Source organism: Palaemon carinicauda, chromosome 42 (assembly GCF_036898095.1).
Source record: "Palaemon carinicauda isolate YSFRI2023 chromosome 42, ASM3689809v2, whole genome shotgun sequence".
Lineage (NCBI taxonomy): Eukaryota > Metazoa > Arthropoda > Malacostraca > Decapoda > Palaemonidae > Palaemon > Palaemon carinicauda.
Window position 1 is genome coordinate 9,761,731 of NC_090766.1, and position 23,380 is coordinate 9,785,110.

The following is a 23,380-nucleotide window of genomic DNA, read 5'->3' on the forward strand; positions in this document are numbered from 1 at the left end:
GTTTTGTGAAACGTACCAGTAGGTCCATTTGTGGTAAAAGGGTTAAAGCAGTCGTCCTTAACCCTTTCACCCCCAAAGGACGTACCGGTACATTCATGCAAAACACTGTTACAGTAATTACATGTTTTTTATATATTTTAGATAATTTTATGAGAAACTTCAGGCATTTTCCAAGAGAATGAGACCAACCTGACCTCTCTAGGACAAAAATTAAGCCTGTAAGAGCAATTTATAAAAAAATATATAGCAAAATGTGCTCGAAATTTAACCTTATGGTGGTGGTAAAAGGGTTAATAAAGTAAGGATGCTTCAACAAAAAAAATTCATACTTACATCATCCCTAGGGCCAGCCGCCGAGGAATAAGATCCTGGAGCTTTAGGAGGGAACATAAAGTCAATAATGCACACCAAGATCTGAAAAGGAAAACAGAGCTGTTTGAGTTAAAAAATTACACAAATCTCAAAGAGGAAAATGTGGTATAGCAATTTTCTCTTAACACAGGTTAAACAAAAGAAAATTATTACTAAGGTACATTTAGCAATAAGTTAAGACAAGCAATGAAAATTTAGAAAACATCCTAAACACCGGATGCGGAACATTTCAAACAAATTACATAAAATCTTACCAGGCCTAGAAGAGCTCCCACAACCACTGTGGCTAATGCAAACACTAAATAAGACCCCCAGGTAGGCAGTCCATATTCCTCCACCAGCAAGGAGTGAATTCCTCGCAATACCATCGACAGCTGGAAAGTAATGGATTTCTTAGTGATGCAAGCTACATTATACATTTCATAAATGAACACATACAATAAAAATACAGTATTAATAACCCTTTTACCCCCAGGCTATTTGGATATTTCCAACCCTTAACCCCCCGGGGGTTATTTTTTTCCCAGCACATTTTGCAGTATTTTTTTAAATTTCTCTAACAGCCTTAATTTTTGTCAGAGAGGTCAGGTTGGTCTCATTCTCTTGGAAAATGCCTGAATTTTCTCAAAAAAATATCAAAAATATGAAAAAAAAAAAAAATTCTATAGCATTTTTTTGCAAGGACGTACCGGTACGTCCATGGGGGTAAAGGGATGGCTTTTGTGAAACGTACCAGTACGTCCTTTGGGGGTAAAAGGGTTAAAAGAAACATTATTATACAAGATTGTTGAGATTCTGATGACGTAGAAAATTTTTTGCCAACTCTGATTTGTCATTATGACAATATTTTTTTCTTATTTTTCTTATTCTAAATATAATGTGCAACAATATTTTAAAAGTAGAGTACTCAGCATTAACAGGTGTGGGAAGAGATGATGAGAGTCTTCAACTTCATAACTACACCAAAACTAGCAACATTCAGTGTCCAATAAGAGAAAAATATGCCCCTAAAATTCAGTGGGTGATTAGCAACTAAAAGGTTTTAGCAACCCCAAGACCTCAGTTGGTCAATACAGTATTGCCAAAATCACAAATAAACAACTTCACTAATTACTAATGACAGTTTTATAAGATTAATAGAGGAATTGCGGAACCATTTGCAAGCAATTCACTATACTCAATTCTTTTTAACGAGGCGCATTTGCACGGACTCGCAGCGGTGCACTTTCAGCTCAGAAAAAGTTTCCTGCTACCTGATTGGTTAGAATTATCTTGTCCAACCAATCAGCGATCAGGAAACGTTTCCGAGCTAAAATGGCACCCCTGCGAGTCGGTGCAAATCTGCCTCACTAAAAAGAATTGACTATAGTTACTTGAAAACATAACCTCTTGTGCATGAGAGAGCTCTATGTGGGCAACATTGTTTTCTTTTCATTATATCATAGCATTAATTTATTGCAAGCAGTGTTCATCAACTCTAAGGTTCCTCGTCATAGCCATGTATGGCCCTCCCTTCCTTTTCCTCAATTGCCTATGATTTCATGTCTGGGTGACCAGATTTTATTCTTCTGTCTTGTCAGGAACAAATCCTCCTACACCCTTTAAAGATTCTATATATTGTACACTATCATATTGGATTTCAGTTGACTACTATATACAAATAGCCACTTTGATTTTGTGAAGAGCACAAATGACGTTAAGGGGCCCGGCCGGTATCCCAATACTATATATGGGGGTATAGGAAGAAAAACAGAAAATCCTGAAACAATTCACTGAGCTTCATATGGCAATGGAAAATGCGTATTCAAAATATTCTGTCAAAATTCCTCTTACTTTCATAGTTAGAGGGTAATTAGTTAAAGTAACTCAATAAACCAAAACGTTTTTCCCTACAAGAAAAGAGATATTGACGAAGGAAAAATCTATTTCTGGGCGAGGAACCTGTGTCGCTCCGTGAAATGCTCCTTAAAGCACCACCTCAAAGGTATAAATACTGCTAAATATACCAGAGAAAAAAGTTGCATGGAATGCCAGGAATATATCCAGCTCGCTCACTCTTCGAGTGTCGGTATAGAAAACTGGGGCGTGATTGAACCACAACCATAGCTCCCTCACCAATTAGACCTCTCCTTCATCAACATACCCCATCTCTACCCCTACATCTCCCCACCCCCCATCCTCATTCCTACTCAGCACTTGCGTTGGTCAGACGTGTTTTGTTTTTCTCTGTGTGCTTTGTGTTTTTTGGAAGATGTCCGACATTTTAGAGATCTCTGCTTCCAAGTTGAGTATTATATTTGTCTGTTTGGGATTTCTAAGTAGCGACACTTTTTATTATTAACCGTGTTTTGTTTTTTGTTTTAGCTGCTGGTTGTTCCCTTTCGGGGGTTCGCTGCGGCCATTGTGTCGCTTACTAGTGATCTCTTGTTTTATCGGCTTTGCATTTAGTTCCTTATACTATTTGTATTTTCTTCTATGATCGTAAATTTTGATAATTATTACATTTTAATATGAAACAAATTGTGAACAATGGCATCTGTACAGATTCCATGAGTCACAATACGATGTATTACAAAGTAATTACACCCTTCGGCCTTCAGTTGTTGCACAAACCTCATAGAGAATAAACGTTTGAGTTTGACCTCTGACATTCACTAATTTTTGTCTGTTTTTCTCGGTTTTGGCAAGAATTTCATAATGCCAAAGAGGGAAAGACAATATCAACATCTTGCTAACATAAGGAAGAAGAAAATTCGCTCTAATAAGAGTTCAGAAGTGGGTAATATCGGCGTAATTAGCGGAGTTAGTGAAGGAGAGAGATGATGAAGGAGCAAGCGTCTCGCCTAAAACAGTAAGATATTGAGCAAAGGGATCTTCATTTATGATTAAATTATCATAAATAACTTTGTTTTGGTTTATTAATATCCAAAAAGGAACACAAAATACATATGATTTATTAATATTGCCTTTGTAAAATTACAATGAAAAACTTTGAAAGCCTGTACCTCAAAACTATACCCGACCCTCAAATTCGATCTTCTCCGCACTGAAATTTGGTATATAACTTAGATAGACTTTATGAAATAATCAAATGTTGCGTTTTTTAACAATGTTTTTTTCCATATCTTCTCCCTGACTTTTAGAGTTTATTTTTTTACCATAATGAAAAAATTCATATCTAGCTAAAAAATTATTCTTAGAGATAAAACTCTCTTTTTTTCATTTGATTGGAGGTCTACATTAGGTCTATATACGGTAGTAATCCCAGGTCTTAATATTAATTGTCAAATGAGGATATATAATTTAAAAAACTCAAATCTTCAGGATAAATCGCCCTGGTGTCGCAAAACTGAAGGTCTGAGGCAAAAATCCTACGCAGTTTGGAGATGTCCTAAGTCACTTTATTAAGTGGTATGAATGTCAAAGTCCTGTCCTTAAAAAACAGCATTAGCCGGCCGGCCCCCTTAACCCCCAATAGACGTACTGGTACGTTTCACAAAACTCATCCCTTTACCTCCATGGATGTACCTATACATTCTTGCAAAAAACTGCTATTTACATTTTTTTTTGCATTTTTTTTATAACTTTTTGAGAAACTTCATGCATTTTCCAAAATAATGAGAAGAACCTGACCTCTCAATGACGAAAATTAAGGCTGTTAACACAATTTCAAATAAAAATATATTGCAAAATGTGCTTGAAAAAGAAAACGCCTGGGAGTTAAGGGTTGGGAAGTTCCAAATAGTTTGGGGGTAAAAGGGTTAAGTGGTATGAATGTCAAAGTCCTGTTCTTAAAAACCAGCATTAGCCGGCCAGCCCCCTTAAGCAATAAAAGATCATAACATCCATGAATAGAGTTGTCTGTACTCCTTATCCTTGGATTCTCTCGAGGATAAAATACACAAGTTTTTTTTTTTTCTTAAGGAAATAGCGGGTCTGGAAATGTCATTAAAGGAGCATTTATTAGTTACCTATTCCGAACCCCTTAAATGGCAACATCAAACAGTATATGTGTAAGCTATCAGTGTTCCATAATTAAAAAGAACTAAACTTTTGGATTACTGTACCATAAAATTAGAAAATAATCATGCATTAGCATAAAAAGATATAACAAAAAGAGAAAACATTTATCTATCAAAATTAACAACTCCTAAAAGTAGGAAAAGTCTTTAAATTTACAGTATTCGGTATAGCTACTATTGTATATTATAAACTCGCAATGGGTTAGGGTTAGGAACGAAGTGGTGAGAGTGAGAACGGGTGTACGTAATGAGTTAGCAGCTAGAGTGGATATGGATGTGTTGAGGTGGTTTGGCCATGTTGAGAGAATGGAAAATGGCTGTCTGCTAAAGGTGATGAATGCAAGATTTGATGGGAGAAGTACAAGAGGAAGGCCAAGGTTTGGGTGGATGGATGGAGTGAAGAAAGCTCTGGGTGATAGGAGGATAGATGTGAGAGAGGCAAGAGAGCGTGCTAGAAATAGGAATGAATGGAGAGCGATTGTGATGCAGTTCCGGTAGGCCCTGCTGCTTCCTCCGGTGCCTTAGATGACCGCGGAGGTAGCAGCAGTAGAGGATTCAGCGTTATGAAGCTTCATCTGTGGTGGATAACGGGGAGGGTGGGCTGTGGCACCCTAGCAGTACCAGCCGAACTCAGTTGAGTCCCTTGTCAGGCTGGAAGGAGTGTAGAAAGGAGAGGTCCCCTTTTTTGTTTCATTTGTTTGATATCGGCTACCCCCCAAAATTTGGGGAAGTGCCTTGGAATATGTATGATGATGTATGTATGCAATGTTTTACAGCCCTAAAATCAATCCTTTTCTATTCCTACAAATTCCTTTTGTTTCAATGTAGCCGCCTTAGATGACCGCGGATGTAGCAGCAGTAGGGGATTCAGCGTTATGAAGCTTCATCTGTGGTGGATAACGGGGAGGGTGGGCTGTGGCACCCTAGCAGTACCAGCTGAACTCAGTTGAGTCCCTTGTCAGGCTGAGAGGAGTGTAGAGAGGAGAGGTCCCCTTTTTTGTTTCATTTGTTTGATGTCGGCTAACCCTCAAAATTGGGGAAGTGCCTTGGTATATGTATGATGATTTATGTATGCAATGTTTTACAGCCCTAAAATCAATCGTTTTCTATTCCTACAAATTCCTTTTGTTTCAATGTTACCATCACCACTTTACCATTCTTATCGTTGCTATAATTTATTATCAATCATAGTTTACTATCACCGACTTCGTAACATACAAGGACTGCTGACAAATACATTTTCAACAAGAGGGGCACTCAGTGGGGTGCAGACCTCTGCCACAGCAGCTTATTTCTAGGGCTGTTGCTTGGCTTTGACCTTGATATGTATTAATCGTCATGGATTTTCATTCACTCAAATATGAACCAAGTTTGAAGTCTCTGTGACAACGATGTCCAAAAATATGGCTGATTATGTGAATTGGACATTTTGCTTGACTGTGACCTTCCAAAATTTAAACATTTCTAGCTTTTTACATAACAGTTAATCCCTGCAAGTTTCATTACTCTACGTTTAAAATAGTGGCCAGGAAGCTGTTCACATACAAACACAAACAGGGGCAAAAATATAACCTCCTTCCAACTTCATTGGCAGAGGTAATAAACAGTAGATAAAAATTGATTAGCATTTTATTCAATTGCTCTTATATGTAGCTGGGGTCTATAGCCTAATTGTGATAGAGACCTTCAAAATATATATCTCCTGATTACGTAGTTATTAAACCCAACTCGAGTCAAAGGATTTGATCTTGATAAACTTGCAAAAATTGCTACACAAAACAGCTATAGAACATGACAAAGAAACAGAATGAAAAATATAGAAAGCAATGTAGCTGGGGGTAAAATGTGATGCCAAAATATTCATTATATTAATTTGCAATCGATAATGTTTCATCAAAGCAACCCTTGTATAATTTAGTAAAACCATACCAACTATAGTCAATTTCTTTTAATGAGGCACATTTGCACCGACTCGCAGGGGTTCCATTTTAACTCGGAAAAGTTTCCTGATCACTGATTGGTTAGAATTATCTTGTCCAACCAATCAGCGATCAGGAAACTTTTGTCGAGCTAAAAGGGCACCGCTGCGAGTCGGTGCAAATCTGCCTCGCAAAAAAAAATTCACTATAGACATTAAACATGGTATCTAAATACAATTTAAGCACTGTCAAATGCATTAACAAGGAGACAAGACTAACCACCAAATACTATGATGAACAAAACATCAATAAACACCAGTGTGTGTGTGCGAGTGTTACAATATCCTAGGAACAAATGCATGAGGAGATTCAACAGTCCTGAAATTTGAAAAATTATCGTCCCATTTACCTCGTAGGAATACAGAATAAAACATTAACTCTAGTCAAATGCACACCAAAGATAAAAAAGTGTGCAAGGGTGCATGTGCAATACATAATTGCAACTATAATTGCAGATTTAGGTTAATAAATGATCAGTACAATTATTTAATGTCAGTAACTTGTAAGTTCATTAACATTCAGCACCTTCGAACTTAGAACTTCAAAACTGACTGACTAGAGATAAAAGGTGCCACAGACGACATTAAATTCTGGATTAAGACACAAAACTATTGTATTGCATCAAAACTAATCCAATCTGAGTGAACACACAGCCTCTAACATACTGGTGCATTTCATCCGCAAATTCAACAAAAAAAAGATTATTATTGAAGGTGAATACTGTGATATACTGCAATTAATCTTCATGAGTTCATACCTTACTTGGAAACCTGGCTATCTGACTCACCAAACTCCCAAGCTGTTTAAGCCTCGCCTACATAAAATGGAAATAAATTTTACTGATACGACAGCTTCAAAACGGCAGGATGCATACCTAAATTATCTCATTGTATATCGTCACCCTCATAAACTAAGTCATTTTCTCCACTTGTTGAGAAATAAAAAAGAAAACCTCATTTCCTAAGTCATTTATATCATTGTGGTGAGGTTCAATTAACAAATTCTTATTCACAAATTCTTCTATTAACAATTTGTCAATTGAAACTAAAGATAGTGATATAAAGAATTAGGAAATGAGAAGGTTTCTTTTTGATTTCCCAACAAGCGGAGAAAATGACTTAGGCAGTTAGTTTATGAGGGTGACGATATGCAAAACTTAATTCCAGCAAAATCACCTTATACTCAGGTCATAAGAAATTACATAAAATAACAACCACATGATCTTATAGGCTACTGGTTGCGTTTAAAAATACCTGCTATATAATTCCACAAAAAATGACGAGTAATTAACCCTTTTACCCCCGGGGTATTTGGAAATTTCCAACCCTTAACCCCCAGGGGTTATTTTTTTCAAGCACATTTTGCAGTATATTTTTTTAAAATTGCTCTAACAGCCTTAATTTTTGTCATAGAGAGGTCAGGTTGGTCTCATTCTCTTGGAAAATGCCTGAATTTTCTCAAAAAATTATCAAAAATATGCAAAAAAAAAATTTAAATAGCATTTTTTTGCAAGGACGTACTGGTATGTCCATGGGGGTAAAGGGATGAGTTTTGTGAAACGTACCAGTACGTCCTTTGGGGGTAAAAGGGTTAATGAATAAAAATCCTACTACTGCCTAACCATTAACTCAAAGAGCAGTAATAGCACACATTTGTGAGCGGCTGCACTGTATGAAGACAAGCCAGCTACTGACGGTTAATATGTTAGAATAATAATGGTTGCAGTATTTTTGTAGTATAGTATGACTGCAGGGATATCTCGGAAACTGCGGGGTTATTTAAGAAACTATATTCAATGGCTTTATTATTTGGTGACCATAATCAATAATACAAAACTAAACTTTGGCACCCAGCTACATTGCTTCCTGCGTTTACTTTTCATCTGCTCATTCTTATTTTTTCAGCTGTTCAACGTACAGAACTTGACCTTCACGAACATTTTCATACATACATACATATACCATGGCACTTCCCCCAATTTTGGGGGGTAGCCGACATCAACAAAGAAACAAAAACAAAAAGGGGACCTCTACTCTCTACGTTCCTCCCAGCCTAACAAGGGATTCAACCGAGTTCAGCTGGTACTGCTAGGGTGTCACAGCCCACCCTCCCACATTATCCACCACAGATGAAGCTTCATAATGCTGAATCCCCTACTGCTGCTACCTCCGCGGTCATCTAAGGCATCGGAGGCAGCAGCAGGGCCTACCGGAACTGCGTCACAATCGCTCGCCATTCATTCCTATTTCTAGCACGCTCTCTTGCCTCGCTCACATCTATCCTCCTATCACCCAGAGCTTCCTTCACTCCATCCATCCACCTAAACCTTGGCCTTCCTCTAGTACTTCTCCCATTTTCATATATCAAATGTAACATTATATCACTTAGGCTTAGCTATTCAACTTTTGGAACTTCACCTTCCACAAATTTTCATATATTAAAAAATTGTAAATCCTTTTGTCAAGTCCTGTATTATGACTTTGAAGTTTTCTTATTGAACATCTTATAAAACCAACCACCATTCCAATGATATAAAAGAAAACCTTTAAAATCTACACTTCTGTTGTGCATAATCAACATTGACTATTTTTCTCAATCCAGATAACTGTCATTCAGTCCAAAAAATAGACAGCCATGATGTTAAATATCATCATTATTATTATTAACAATATACAACCTTGATGCTGAACATCATCATCATTATTATTATCAACAAGGAGTTTAACCAGATCATGAATTCCTAACTCTCAAAGGATGACCTGAAGGGGTTGTTCTTAACGAATATATCAGATCTGCATCAGAGTATATCGTCAGTCCTTAATTACAACTTTATTAAGTAGATGAATATTTGATTGCATTAGTCTTTTCAAGATTTTTAGAAGGTCCTACCCTGCAGTTAATAACAAACTTCAAAAGTACTTTGTATATCTCCTAGTTAAACAAACCAGTCCTTTGAAATAGAGAATTCCATTCAGCGAAGCTGGAACAGCCGTTGAAATAATTACAGACATAGTTAATAACAGGTGGTGAGTGCAGGCAAGTAGCCCCGCCCACTCTTTTGTCAAAATCTCTTCACCTTTTACCTTCAGCTCAGGACTGAGAGGAGTGGCGGAGATGGGATGTCAAAGGAATAATGTTTTTATCGCTCGGAAAAATATGAATTACTTTCAAAGTTTTTATTCCTACATGTATAAAAATGGGTCCCTTAAAAAAGGATTTTAGTGGCGACCAAACTGATCGATTCTTTCCTTCCCTGGAAATGCTAGTCTCCCTGGTCCCATAGGGGAGCGAAAGACACAACACCAGGAACCAGCCTGTTGTAAGGATGAGTAGGCCTTGCCTAGCCAATACTTGTTTAGTACCAGGTACTTGGTCGATGAATGGCCAATGGATAGGTATTCATATGAATACTTCATCCCCAAGTAAGGGGAAGGAAAGAAGCAGAAGAGAGTAATTCTACCTTTCCTCCTAACTTCGTCAAACACATTACCATGAACAAAATGTTTCCTGCCACATATGGGAGCTGGGGTGGTTACATAACTATTAGAGCTGTCACCACAAGGCCAAGAATGTTGAAGGATTTGTGATTATACTCCCATAGAGATGGATGTGAAAGTTGTTAGGTGCATCCACACACGATCGCCTGTCTTACTACAGATTCTACGGAGTCAAATGGTATCAATACCAGACTTTAAGAGCTCTTATTCAAGCTAGTACTTCAACACTTTTGGAGGTCGAAGCGCATGTATGCTCTTAATTGTCTTCTAAAGCCAGAAAGACTTATTTTTTTATACATTTTTTTTATTTGCTAATGCAAAAGAAAGACTTTGACAGGTTCTGAGTTTTGATCACGAAATCTGGCACTAAACCAGAGACCTCGTTCCAACCTCAGCATGGGTTATTACGGAGGGACCGTGAAACTTGCCTATTCTCTTCACTGATGCTAAGGCTAGCAAAATGACAATCCTGTGAATTAAAAATCTGACTGATGACCTTTTCAAAGGCTCATACAGTGTATGCATTAGAGCCTTGAGAACAGGAGTTACACCCAACTATGGAGGCGTGAGGTACCAGGGTGTGCAAGACTGCTAAAAGTTCCTCAAGTATAGACAACTCCCATAAAGGAAGGTCTATGCCCTTCAGTTGAAAGACCGTATCCAAGGCCGAGCAGTAACCTTTCCACCCGCGTGTTTCGTTAGGCAAAGGAAGATGAAGAAGTCTGTGATATGCGCTAGAGAAGCTTCGATCAGAGAAATACCCTTCATCTACACCAATCACCTGAAGATGGCCCACTTTCCATGGCAGACAGCTGCAGAGGACCATTGTATACATCCAGAAATCTCCAATGCAGACCACACGAAAAGCCGTTTGCTTGGAGGAGAGGCTGGATAGTCTCCAACTATGAAGTGTAAGCAACTTTACAGATTAGTTGTACTTCTGAAGGTTCAACTGACAGAGAAACCTGGTCCATAGGGGTACTTCTCTTGACATGTGGCCATCTGGGAGCAACTACGGTCATCCTGAGGCCTAGCGTGATTAACACAAGGCTGAACGAAAGAAAAGGGTGGGTGTCCAGGTGAGAACAGGTTTAGGAAGGCATCCCCAAACACCGCCCATAGGTCTGGTAAGAGGGACCAAAACACCAGCAGCATTCTGTTTAATCGTGTAGAGAACAGTTTAATCTCTGGGGATCCTCGTAATGCAAGAAACCGCATCACTATGAAAGAATCTTGTGATCACACCAACCCAATAACCTGGCCCTGGCAATGGAGTGTGCCTACTAGTATGGAATAGAATGGTTTGGGGAGATAGATTAAAATTTGATGTAAAGAGAGGTGTTAATTCATGTACATGTGTTATGTAAGGATTTTTACAGAGAGATTGAGTTTGTGTGTGTTTATAGATCTAGATAGGGGCTCTTAAACAACAGTTCATGTACATATTCATCCTACCACAAGTGAAAAAATTAAGATAAAAAATGACTCAAACATCATTAACATTTACTAAGTTCTTTGCAGTAAAATCTGTTACGCATGATGCAATCCATAGTCGCTCTACACAGTAAAATCTCGTGGCATGGGGCAATCCTTTAATCACTATCGCTTAATTATTGCGTTCATTGAACATGAAGTGTACGCTGCACTGTAGGATTTCATCGTGCTATGAGATTTTACTGCATAGAACTTTGTAAATGTTACTGATGTCTAACAGTCATTTTTGCTACCTTTTTTTATTACCTTGTGGTAGGATAGACATTCAACATGTTCAATGAATAAAAATTACTAAACGTACTGTACATGAAATACGTAGGTTAACACTGAAAACACGACATTCGATTTCGTCACCTGACCGACTAGTTTAAGCGCACATTATCACATTCTAAAAAAATAATGATTTTAAAAAGAATAATTGGGCTTCATTAAAGGATTTTTGTACTTTTGTTTTCAATTTCAGATGCATTTCAAACATCAATAATTACAGACTTCGTTACAGTATCTGCGAGTATGGTTAGATACTTATAAATAGGGTGGAGTGGCGATGACTTTCCTGTGATGAGTCGTGTTATCTTGTACTGAAGTGATAATAATAAAAAGGACCTCTGAGAAGTAGTATGAACTACAATGCCACAATAGAAACCAAATGAAAACAATGTAGTGCAGTGGGTTACCCCTAGTGTGTTAGTCAACCATGCCTGCGTTACGAGGGTGAGGGCTTTGAGTTGACCCGACCTATGGCACCGAGAATTCGCCGACGTTTGCTTTTGACGGGTGTCTCTGTTACTAACCCACCCCCTGCAAATAAGGAGGGCTCAAGGGTGTCTGTTACCTAATCCATCCCCTGCAAATAAAGAGGGCTCAAGGGTGTCTGTTACTTAACCCAGCCCCACAAATAGGGAGGGCTCAAGGGTGTCTCTGTTACTTAACCCAGCCCCACAAATAAGGAAGTCTCAAGGGTGTCTGTTACTTAACCCACCCCCTGCAAATAAGGAGGACTCAAGGGTGTCTGTTACTTAACCCAGCCCCACAAATAAGGAGGGCTAGAGGTGTGTCTGTTACCTAACCCATCCCCTGCAAATAAAGAGGGCTCAAGGGTATCTGTTACTTAACCCAGCCCCACAAATAAGGACTCGAGGGTATCTCTGTTACCTAACCCACTCCCTGCAAATAAGGAGGGCTCAAGGGTGTCTGTTACCTAACCCATCCCCCCAGCAAATAAGGAGGGCTCAAGGGTGTCTGTTACCTAACCCAGCCCCACAAATAAGGATGGCTAAAGGGTGTCTGTTACCTAACCCAGCCCCACAAATAAGGAGGGCTCAAGGGTGTCTGTTACTTAACCCAGCCCCACAAATAAAGATGGCTCAAGGGTGTCTGTTACCTGACCCAGCCCCACAAATAAGGAGGACTCAAGGGTATCTCTGTTACCTGACCCAGCCCCACAAATAAGGAGGACTCAAGGGTATCTCTGTTACCTAACCCACCCCCTGCAAATAAGGAGGGCTCAAGGGTGTCTGTTACCTAACCTAGCCCCTCAAATTAGGAGGGCTCAAGGGTGTCTGTTACCTCACCCACCCCCTGCAAGTAAGGAGGGCTCAAGGGTGTCTGTTACCTAACCTAGCCCCACAAATAAGGAGGGCTCAAGGGTGTCTGTTACCTCACCCACCCCCTGCAAGTAAGGAGGGCTCAAGGGTGTCTGTTACCTAACCTAGCCCCACAAATAAGGAGGGCTCAAGGGTGTCTGTTACCTCACCCACCCCCTGCAAGTAAGGAGGGCTCAAGGGTGTCTGTTACCTAACCTAGCCCCACAAATAAGGAGGGCTCAAGGGTGTCTGTTACCTCACCCACCCCCTGCAAGTAAGGAGGGCTCAAGGGTGTCTGTTACCTAACCTAGCCCCACAAATAAGGAGGGCTCAAGGGTGTCTTGTTACCTCACCCACCCCCTGCAAGTAAGGAGGGCTCAAGGGTGTCTGTTACCTAACCTAGCCCCACAAATAAGGAGGGCTCAAGGGTGTCTGTTACCTCACCCACCCCCTGCAAGTAAGGAGGGCTTCAAGGGTGTCTCTGTTACCTAACCAAACCCTCCCAAAATAAGATCAACTATACAACAGTACAGTACGCGCTGCAACCTAAGACATTAGCGAGGAGTCTTCTGACAAGAGTGGACAGGGTTACTTGACCACATTCACATTGAAATATCAAATATCATACTGAACTTTCATTTCCACTTGCTAGATTCCCACATCTAACAAAATGTTTTGTAAAAATTGTTAAAAACCCAATGCAGATAGAGAAGATAATATAAATTATAGTTTCTTAAAATGACCAACTGAGTAACCATCTAAAAATCATAACAGTCCACATGAAGGTTCCTCAGTAGTAATATTCTGCCAACAAATTCCAACGTACCTTAAAGAACTGGGCAACTACAGACATCTGCATTGATGCAGGGGACTTCCATGCTGGAACCTCTTCAACCGCCTGCCATCTTTTCTCTTCGATGAAACTCATGAACTCGTCTTTGTCGCGAGATCCACGGTACTGACGGAACACGCCGTCCTTAACGCTAGAAGTGAAATGCAACTTCGTTGTGCATGAATGATCTTCTACACATAATAAATTGCTACATCTTATAAACTGTACATTAGAAAAAAACTCAAGATAGCAAGCACTATTCCGAATTGCAAAACAATGCAGACTGTACTTCATCACTGTCTATAAAATATCTTTAAAAACTGTACACCAAACAAGCTGATCTGTGAATCTTACAATGTTATACAGTATAAACTAAATATACAGTATCTATTTTTTTCTATCAACTGATTCTTTCATTTAAAAGGCATTTGAAAATTTTTATACAAAAAACTTGAGGAAATTTTGATATACTTTCATATATTCTATAAATGTGCATTAACTTTCTAGTGTGACTTTTTCATATGAAAGTTTTTTGATTTTCAAAAGTGATTTTCCAAATTGTAGGCAATTAAATTCCATATCTTTTTATGTTTGCGTCAATAGGTTTAGGAGATGCTAATTAAAAAAAGAAATTTTTCGCAGAAAATTTCAAGTTTTGAGAAACCGGGCTTTAAAAGAGAACATTAACGGAAAAGAGCAACTCACTGATATATGGTGGGCAACGCTATCACCATGAAGCGTCCAGACAATCCCGGGGAAGTAGTTACGTCGACCTGACCTACGGAGATTCCGAGGTCGTCGCTCCACGAGGCAAAATCATGCCAAATAGGCTTAAGTGTTTTACATGCTGGACACCACGGTGCAAAGCTGGAGAAGAAAAAAATTATTTTAAAACATTCATAAGAAAATACATACATACACACATACATATACCAAGGCACTTCCCCCAATTTTGGGGGGTAGCCGACATCAACAAATGAAACAAAACAAAAAAGGGGACCTCTACTCTCTACGTTCCTCCAGCCTAACAAGGGACTCAACCAAGTTCAGCTGGTACTGCTAGGGTGCCACAGCCCACCCTCCCACATTATCCACCACAGATGAAGCTTCATAATGCTGAATCCCCTACTGCTGCTACCTCCGCGGTCATCTAAGGCATCGGAGGCAGCAGCATAAGAAACTAAACCACATAAAAACAAGATCAATTCTTTGGCAAATATCAAATCATGACTGTTCAGCATAGTTATAAAGGAACCTCAACTTGATGAAAGCATTTAACCCTTTAACCCCCAGGCTCTTTGGAAATTTCCAACCCTTAACCCCCAAGGGGTTATTTTTTCCCCAGCACATTTTGCAGTATATTTTTTTTAAATTGCTCTAACAGCCTTAATTTTTGTCATGGAGAGGTCAGGTTGGTCTCATTCTCTTGGAAAATGCCTGAATTTTTTCAAAAAAATTATCAAAAATATGAAAAAAAAAAAATTTATAGCATTTTTTTGCAAGGACGTACCGGTACGTCCATGGGGGGTAAAAGGATGGCTTTTGTGAAACGTACCAGTACGTCCTTTGGGGGTAAAAGGGTTAAGAAACTAGAGGGGCACTCAGTGGAGGGCAGACCTCCGCCGCGGCAGCTTATTTCTCGACCTTGACCTAAACATGTATTAATTGGCGTGGATTTTCATACACTCATATATAAACCAAGTTTGAAGTTTGATAACGATGTGCAAACTTACGGACGATTATGTGAATTGGGCATTTTGCTTAACCGTGACCTTCCAAAAATTTAATAATTTCCAGCTTTTTACACAACAGTTAATCCCTGCAAGTTTCATTACTCCATGATTAAAATTGTAGCCAGGAAGGTGTTCACAAACAAACACAAACAAGGGCAAAAACATAACCTCCTTCCAACTTCATTGGTGGAGGTAAATATCCAGAATATGCATGTGTCAACTAAAACCATATCATAATGCTTAAGAGACTGGCAACCTCCAAGAGATAAATGGTTGTTCTTTCATTGTACGTTAACAATTTATAACGACAAAACTTGAACACTACAATATCTTGATTTCGTTGATGTCAATCTTGACAACCAAAGTCAGTAATTTGTGTGAACCATAGACTAAACATAGGTAGACTATTAGTATCAAGGTAAATATAAAGGGTGAATGAAGTCGTTTTTACTTCTATTACATTACAATAATTCTGTCTAAACTGTATAGGTTTTAAACTACCATACGTAAAAATTAAACCACTCTAATCATAAGTGTAAAAATTATACAATTACTGCCCAAACAGGAAAACTTGTTAAATAAATGTTTATATAATATGTGCTCACCTTATTTATAATAAAAAAAAAAAGCCACTTAACATGGGTAAATTAGTGGTCTCATTGGTCAACTCAGATGCAATGAGTTCTACCTTTTCTTTCATCGTTACCCTTTCGTCTCTTCGTCCTTACCTTCTTTGTAGGTGTATAAACTGAACTACTTTCTAATATCACGAATTCTAAAATGAATTTGTATTTATCCCAAATATAGAAACCTGATTCTTTTAATAGTAAAACTTCAGTGGAGCTGAAATAGCCATTAAGATTTAATAAGGCACAGTATTTATAACTAACCACAAGTGGTGGAGAAGCCAGACCCACCTGTCAATTATCAGATTAGTACTTTTTGACCTCTGGACTTTGAACTTGTGGGGTTGTTAAGTACTCAGGTTTCATTAGTTGGGACGAATATAAATTAATCTTAAAAATCTGTGACTTGTTCTTACAAAAGTACAAACCATTGCTCTTTTAACCCTTTTACCCCCAAAGGACGTACTGGTACGTTTCACAAAAGCCATCCCTTTACTCCCATGGACGTACCGGTACGTCTTTGCAAAAAAATGCTATAAAAATTAATCTTAAAATCTGTGACTTGTTCTTACTAAAGTACAAAACATTGCTCTTTTAACCCTTTTACCCCCAAAGGACATACTGGTACGTTTCACAAAAGCCATCCCTTTACTCCCATGGACGTACCGGTACGTCTTTGCAAATAAATGCTATAAAAATTATTTTTTTTCATATTTTTGATAATTTTTTTGAGAACATTCAGGCATTTTCCAAGAGAATGAGACCAACCTGACCTCTCTATGACAAAAATTAATGCTGTTAGAGCAATTTAAAAAAATATATACTGCAAAATGTGCTGGGAAAAAAATAACCCCCTGGGGGTTAAGGGTTGGAAATTTCCAAATAGCCTGGGGGTTAAAGGGTTAATAGGATGCTCAACTTAAGAGGAAGTCCCTTTGAATTAAATTAGTGGCGGGTTTAACTAAGGATTCTCAGAGCACCTGCATAGGAGTAAAAGTGACGACACCTGCCAACATCCTAAGTCTGTGCATAGGGATCCAACAGGCATTAGGTTAGGTGCATACCAAGAATAAATGGTACTTGCTTACACTGGAATCCATAACCTCGCGTAAGACCGTGTCCGAATATTTTGCCTCTGGCAACTACGCCCTAGAGATTGACGAACTACATAGTTTAGTCTCTGTGGTGCGTGCCAATGAGCATGGCATGGCGAGCATGAGCATCACATAGCGTACATACTGGTCACCAGATTGTGACGGACCGTGTTGCCACTCGTGTGTGGTGGTGAAGGACTGTGTTGCCAATCTTACGAGGTGGTGAAAGACCGTGTTGCCAATCGTGTTTACCAGAAGGTGTATCTTGTTGACTGTACTGTAATAGAAATGAGAGCAGTTCGGGGTGGTTCGCTGTTCTTGCTCCCGGTTGCTCGTGCGAGCTTCCCAGCACGCGGACTGATTACACTCCTTACCGCATCCCTAGTGACACAAGAGTCGCAAGAAGATCAATGATCGCATGTCTCATCACTGGTTCTCTGTTGCGAGTAAGCGATGGACCTTCACCAAGAGCAATTTTGCTCAGTCCAGTATGTGATCATGCAACAGTAGTAGGAACATACAGTACATTCCAGTGCTATGTACCAAGATACCTTCTGTAGCCAGTTCTCGGTACCGCACCGTACCTCTCTTGTGTAAGAGAAGAGAGATTGGTGAAGTCGATCAGTCATCCTGGACTTCGTCGTTGATTTCTCTCTCTTCTTCGGATGATGTGCTCCTGTGTTCGACAGCGGCAGAAATCAAAGTGACTGTGGGGAGGATTTCCCATCTACTACCGACACCTCGTTATAGGTTTTAACTACCGAGTTCCCTAGTTGCACCGATTCATTCTCATATCAAAGGATGAAGGTTTGTGCTTGTGTAGGATCAAAAGTAAGAAAGGATGTGAGAACGGAGGTAGGCCTCAAGTAGAAGGATAAGCAAGCAAATGTAGCCGAGGGCCAAGGGAACACTGCAAAGCCCCTTGGAATAACACGGAAAACGCACCACTGACGGTATTCCCCCATGAGAAAGGAGGAACAGTGACGTATAGTTATGCCTACACTCCAATTACATTACATTTTATTTTGACATAACTACCCGATTGTCAACAAAGGCAAAGAGAAGCTATTTAACCTTATTCTGATTTATTCCCATCAGGACAAGGAAAATAAGCAATTTACATTGGGGAAAGAATGGGATATGTTAAGCTTGTTTGTATAATACATAATTATTGAGTCCATCTTGGTAAATTGTACATTACAGAAGGTAGAATGGCATAACTTTAAATAATGATACATGTAGTCTACCTATCCAATTGAAGAGACTACACTTAAAACCAGATAATTCACCCAAAGCCCCATTAGGTTTTTTCTAATAACTCAACCTAGGGGTCCAGCTTTCTTTTGAATATGAGGAAAAATGTTGGTAATTCTAATTTAAACCAAGAGAGGATACAGATTTTTTCATATCTTCTTTATATAATTTGAAAAACTTCTCATTTCTTTTGGCCCCTAAGTTAGATGCTTATAGAGCATCCAGTGGTGCCCTCTGTTGAAGTGATGTAGAACTAAAGTCATAACATTTGCTTACTGCCCCACCTAGTGGACACTCCCTGCAATCTTGCAAGCTTTACATCCCTTCAGGATCCTTTGTAAGGAGGAACCATTTTGTTTGCTGAAGAAGAACCTGCTGATATTATTGTTATATATCTTCTGAACCTAAAATCATTGACATGGTGGCAAAATGGGCTAGTCAAGACTAGAAATCTGTGAAAATGGAGGACTGTACCAACTCATCTTAGGAGAAGCAATCAAATTCACCTATTATTACCACCATGTGCTCTCAATTCAAGTACCCTCTCACTCATCAATGGTTAAACTGCATTTTAGTGAAGTGTGACATATCAACTTATGCCTGTGTGTCGCTGTGATTCAAAACGACAGAAACTGAACATTTAGTGCTATGTGTATGATAATAGGAGTGTTTAGTGCCAACTTCTAAATACTGTACATATACTAGAGTGAACTCAGAAGAGAGCATGCCTTCGCCACGCCAAGCTCGGAAGAGAGCATGCCTTCACCACGCCAAGCTCGGAAGAGAGCATGCCTTCACCACGCCAAGCTCGGAAGAGAGCATGCCTTCGCCATGCCAAGCAGTCTTATTTTTCTCTCAACTCCACAGTGTACTTGTCCAAAGATACTATATTTTCTTCAAAATCTAAAGAATTTTTCTTCTGGTCATACCCCGCATCCACCAACTTTCGTTGAAATTGGTTCGGTAGTTTGGATAAAAACAAAAAATGAACTAACAAAATATTAGCCATTTACTGAACATTGTGTTCATTTTCAAAGTAGCGATGCGTACTTGTACTTGGATGTACTTTACCCAAAATGTTACAGGTTCATCCTTGGGCCATACCCAACATGACTACCAAGTTTGGTCAAGAACGGTAGTACTCATTGCGTAAATTTGCTAACAAAGACGGGTGAATACATACCCTTCGCAAAATCTTTGATTTTAGCGCAAGCAATGAGGAATTAATCACGCTTTTTAAAGACGCCAAAATTTATTCCCTTCGCAAAATCTTCATTTTGGCAAAAGCAATGAGGAATTAATCACGCTTTTAAAGACGCCAAAATTAATTCATAAAATTTTGCTGGTCCTCTTATCAGTTATACTGTTTAGAAATACCTCGATTTAGACAAATTAATTGAGTACGACATGGCGTCCTAACTTGGATTGGGGAGAAACATTTTGAAGTGTACTATTATTATCATTACTAGCCAAGCTACAACCCTAGTTGGAAAAGCAAGATGCTATAAGCCCAAGGGCTCCGATAGGGAAAAATAGCCCAGTGAAGAAAGGAAATATGTAAATAAATAAATGATGAGAGCAAGTTAACAATAAATCATTCTAAAAACAGTAACGTCAAAACAGATATGTCAAATATAAACTATAAAAAGATTTATGTCGGCCTGTTCAACATGAAAAAAACACAGAGAAAGATTTACCAATATTTTTGTTTTGGAAGGTTGGTTGATCACTGAGCATGTGGCACCTCAGGCATCGAAAAGGGAAGTTAAATCGCATTTTACTCTATCAAAGGGATAACTCCTAAAGCTTTAAAACCTGCGCCTAACCTAACCTACTTTAGCGCGTCATTAAAAGGGGTGCTAATGCCCACCTACAACCCCGTTACCTCTGGTAAACCTAGTTAACGAATGCAAAAGCCCTTTTACATCATCATCATCTCCTATGCCTATTGATGCTCAGGGCCTCGGTTAGATTTCACCAGTCATCTCTTATCTTGAGCTTTTAATTCAACACTTCTCCATTCATCATCTCCAACTTCGCACTTCATGGTCCTCAGCCATGTAGGCCCGGGTCTTGTAACTCTTCTAGTGCCTTTTACAAATTGTTTCATGTTTTCTTTTTTTTTTTTACAAAAAGGTAGACAAGGTTTCTGAAGTTAACTTCAAGTTGCAAATCTGTTTATGATTCATAATGCTTTTCTATAACATTTAAAATCAGACCAAATCAAGCGTCACGCTATGAAAAACAAACTTACGGACAACGATAAAATAAAATAACGCTTAAGGCCGTTTACACAAGGATAGTCCAGCAAACTATCCTTGTGCAAAGGCTTACTATCCAGGAAAGTTTACTTGCCGCTAGTTACTGGCGTCTGTGAACTATCCCCGTGTACACTGGCCTTTAGCTCTCCACCAGCAAGCCAGAATGCAGACATTTCCCTGCTAGTGAATGTTGGAAAGCACAGAAATCACAAGGGTTAATTTAAGACTTTCAAAGAATAACACCTTGACATGTAAAGCAGCCGAACGTAACAATTTCACATTATTGTAGGCTACCGAATGAGCCTTTAGGAGATTTATATATTAATTTCAAGCGAAAATGGAATTGGCTGTAAAAAAAAAAAATGGGTGGTTGATAGCTACTTCTAGATATTTCTCTTTATAATTAATGGGTCTATTTTTCTATATACCAAGTCACTTCCCTAATTTTGGGGGGTGGCCGACATAAAAAACATGAAAAATTAAAGACCTATCCTCTCTACGCTCCTCCCAGCCTGACGAGGGACTTGACCGAGTTCGGCTGGAACTGCTAGGGTGCCACAGCCCACCCTTCCCCATTATCCACCACAGATGAAGCTTCATAAGCTGAATCCCTTACTGCTGTTACCTCTGCGATCATCCAAGGTGACAGGAGGAAGCAGCAGGGCCTACCGGAACCGAGTCACAATCGCTCGCCATTCATTCCTATTTCTAGCACGCTCTCTTGCCTCTCTCTCTCACATCTATCCTGGGACGTAATAATTTACATATCGATCGTATAAATGCAAACACTATTTCAAAGATTTATTATTATTATTACTTGCTAAGCTACAACCCTGGTTGAAAAAGCAAGATATAAGCCAAAGGGCTCCAACAGGCAACAGGGAAATAATAGCCCAGTGAGGAAAGAAACAAGGAAATAATAGCCCAGTGAGGAAAGAAACAAGGAAATAATAGCCCAGTGAGGAAAGAAACAAGGAAATAATAGCCCAGTGAGGAAAGAAACAAGGAAATAATAGCCCAGTGCGGAAAGAAACAAGGAAATAGACAAACAAGAGAAAAATTAACAATCAAAATAAAATATTTCAAGCATAATAACTAAAGCCATCTAAAGACTGTAGTATGAATTATAGGTATTAGACTTCAATTTCCAGCCACTAACATAAACCAATATTTTTCTAACTGGTTAACTTTTCTAATATGAATTTCTGACCATTAATATTGTAAATCACTTAATTTTTTAGGTTTTTCACGACCCAAAATGCTCATTTTAGACTGGGATCCCCTATACAGTAATTATTTCCTTATTTCCTTTCCTCACTGGGCTATTTTTCCCTATTGGAGCCCTTGAGCTTATAGCATCTTGCTTTTCCAACTAGGGTTGTAGCTTGGCTAGTAATAGTAATAATAAAAAGGGGTATGAAAACTTTTTAATGGCTTTATCAAAATATTCATGATTGGAAATGGATAAAATAATTTAGCCAATAGGAAAAATATGGGATGTGTGTATGATAGCGGCCATCTATATGTTTGATTACGGCTACCTTAGAATACTGTAGTGTAAGAGGGGTCGCAGGGGGGTTTAAGGCCCTCGTTAGGTACGGACAAGGCTTGTAGTTTAGGTTAGTTAATGTGCATTTTTAATACACACAGGAGGAACTGGTCGCTAATATACAAAGGGTCCCCTTAATTTCTACTGCTATGCTATGATAGAATTAGGTTAAGGTAAACTACGTCTTCTTAAATTAACTATGGTGATTTTAATTTATAGAAGCATAAGGCTACTCATATCTTACATATATTTATTACTATGGGGCCTCAAGGTTACGTTAGGCTACGCTATAAACGTATGGCAGCAAAGTGGCCTAAATATTATATATATAAGCCGTAGCCTGGCCCAGGCCTTACGGTGATTAATATAAAACTTGCCAATTAACTAGAACTCAAATTGGATACGGTTAATGACAAACCAAACTAGTTTTTCTCATAACTTTCCCCGAAAGATAACGTGGACCGTATCCAGCAAGACCTCGGTAACCTAACCTACATCGCTTAACCGGCATATAACCAATCGATATCGAATAACCAATCCTGCCAGTCTACCGGCAGGATGTAAAAGGTCAATTACACGGGGAAATCACCACGGACAGACAGGCAGACAGACAACAGACAGGACGTAATGAGGCAGGGTCTGCGAAGGGCCTTTCTCAAATCGTCCGCAGCTCATCCGCCCTAAAAGATAGAATTCACTGAATAAAATGGCGATTATCTCTTCAACTTACAACTTCACCATCCATTCTCCCTCGAGCATCTGGTGCCAGTTATCTTCGTCGAGCTCTATCACGCCCGCCTTGCCCGAAATTTGATAAATACATTGCAGAAGAACTAAAAAGAAGAGGACCGCGGATCTTCGCCTGTCAACCGCCATCTTCGGTGGTGACGTCTATGATAGACTGGATTATTGTACATGAGCCTTAAAATTGTCGTTTTTCAACCAAAATTATCGTACACAGTTTCAAAATAATAATTAGGGAGTTACATGATCGACTTATTTCAAAAGATTTTAGTATAATTGTTTATTTAAACACACATATACACATATGCATATACCTAAGGTATGTATCGTACATCGT

At 39.0% G+C, this 23,380-nt stretch overlaps 2 protein-coding genes across 2 annotated transcripts in view; one reads left to right on the forward strand and one right to left on the reverse strand.

Annotated features, from left to right (window-relative positions):
* LOC137632954 (thioredoxin-related transmembrane protein 1-like) overlaps positions 1 to 23,189 on the reverse strand; it is a 35,316-nt gene extending 12,127 nt beyond the window's left edge. The window contains exons 1-5 of the mRNA XM_068365087.1: positions 23,030 to 23,189; positions 14,488 to 14,649; positions 13,777 to 13,933; positions 627 to 746; positions 334 to 414 (exon numbers count right to left, since the gene is read on the reverse strand). Of these exons, the coding sequence (XP_068221188.1) occupies positions 334 to 414; positions 627 to 746; positions 13,777 to 13,933; positions 14,488 to 14,649; positions 23,030 to 23,175 (666 nt within the window). The 5' untranslated portion in view covers positions 23,176 to 23,189. The remainder of the gene's footprint in view (positions 1 to 333; positions 415 to 626; positions 747 to 13,776; positions 13,934 to 14,487; positions 14,650 to 23,029) is intronic.
* LOC137632768 (glutamate receptor ionotropic, delta-1-like) overlaps positions 1 to 23,380 on the forward strand; it is a 132,457-nt gene that overhangs the window by 105,299 nt on the left and 3,778 nt on the right. The gene's annotated exons all lie outside the window — the stretch shown is intronic.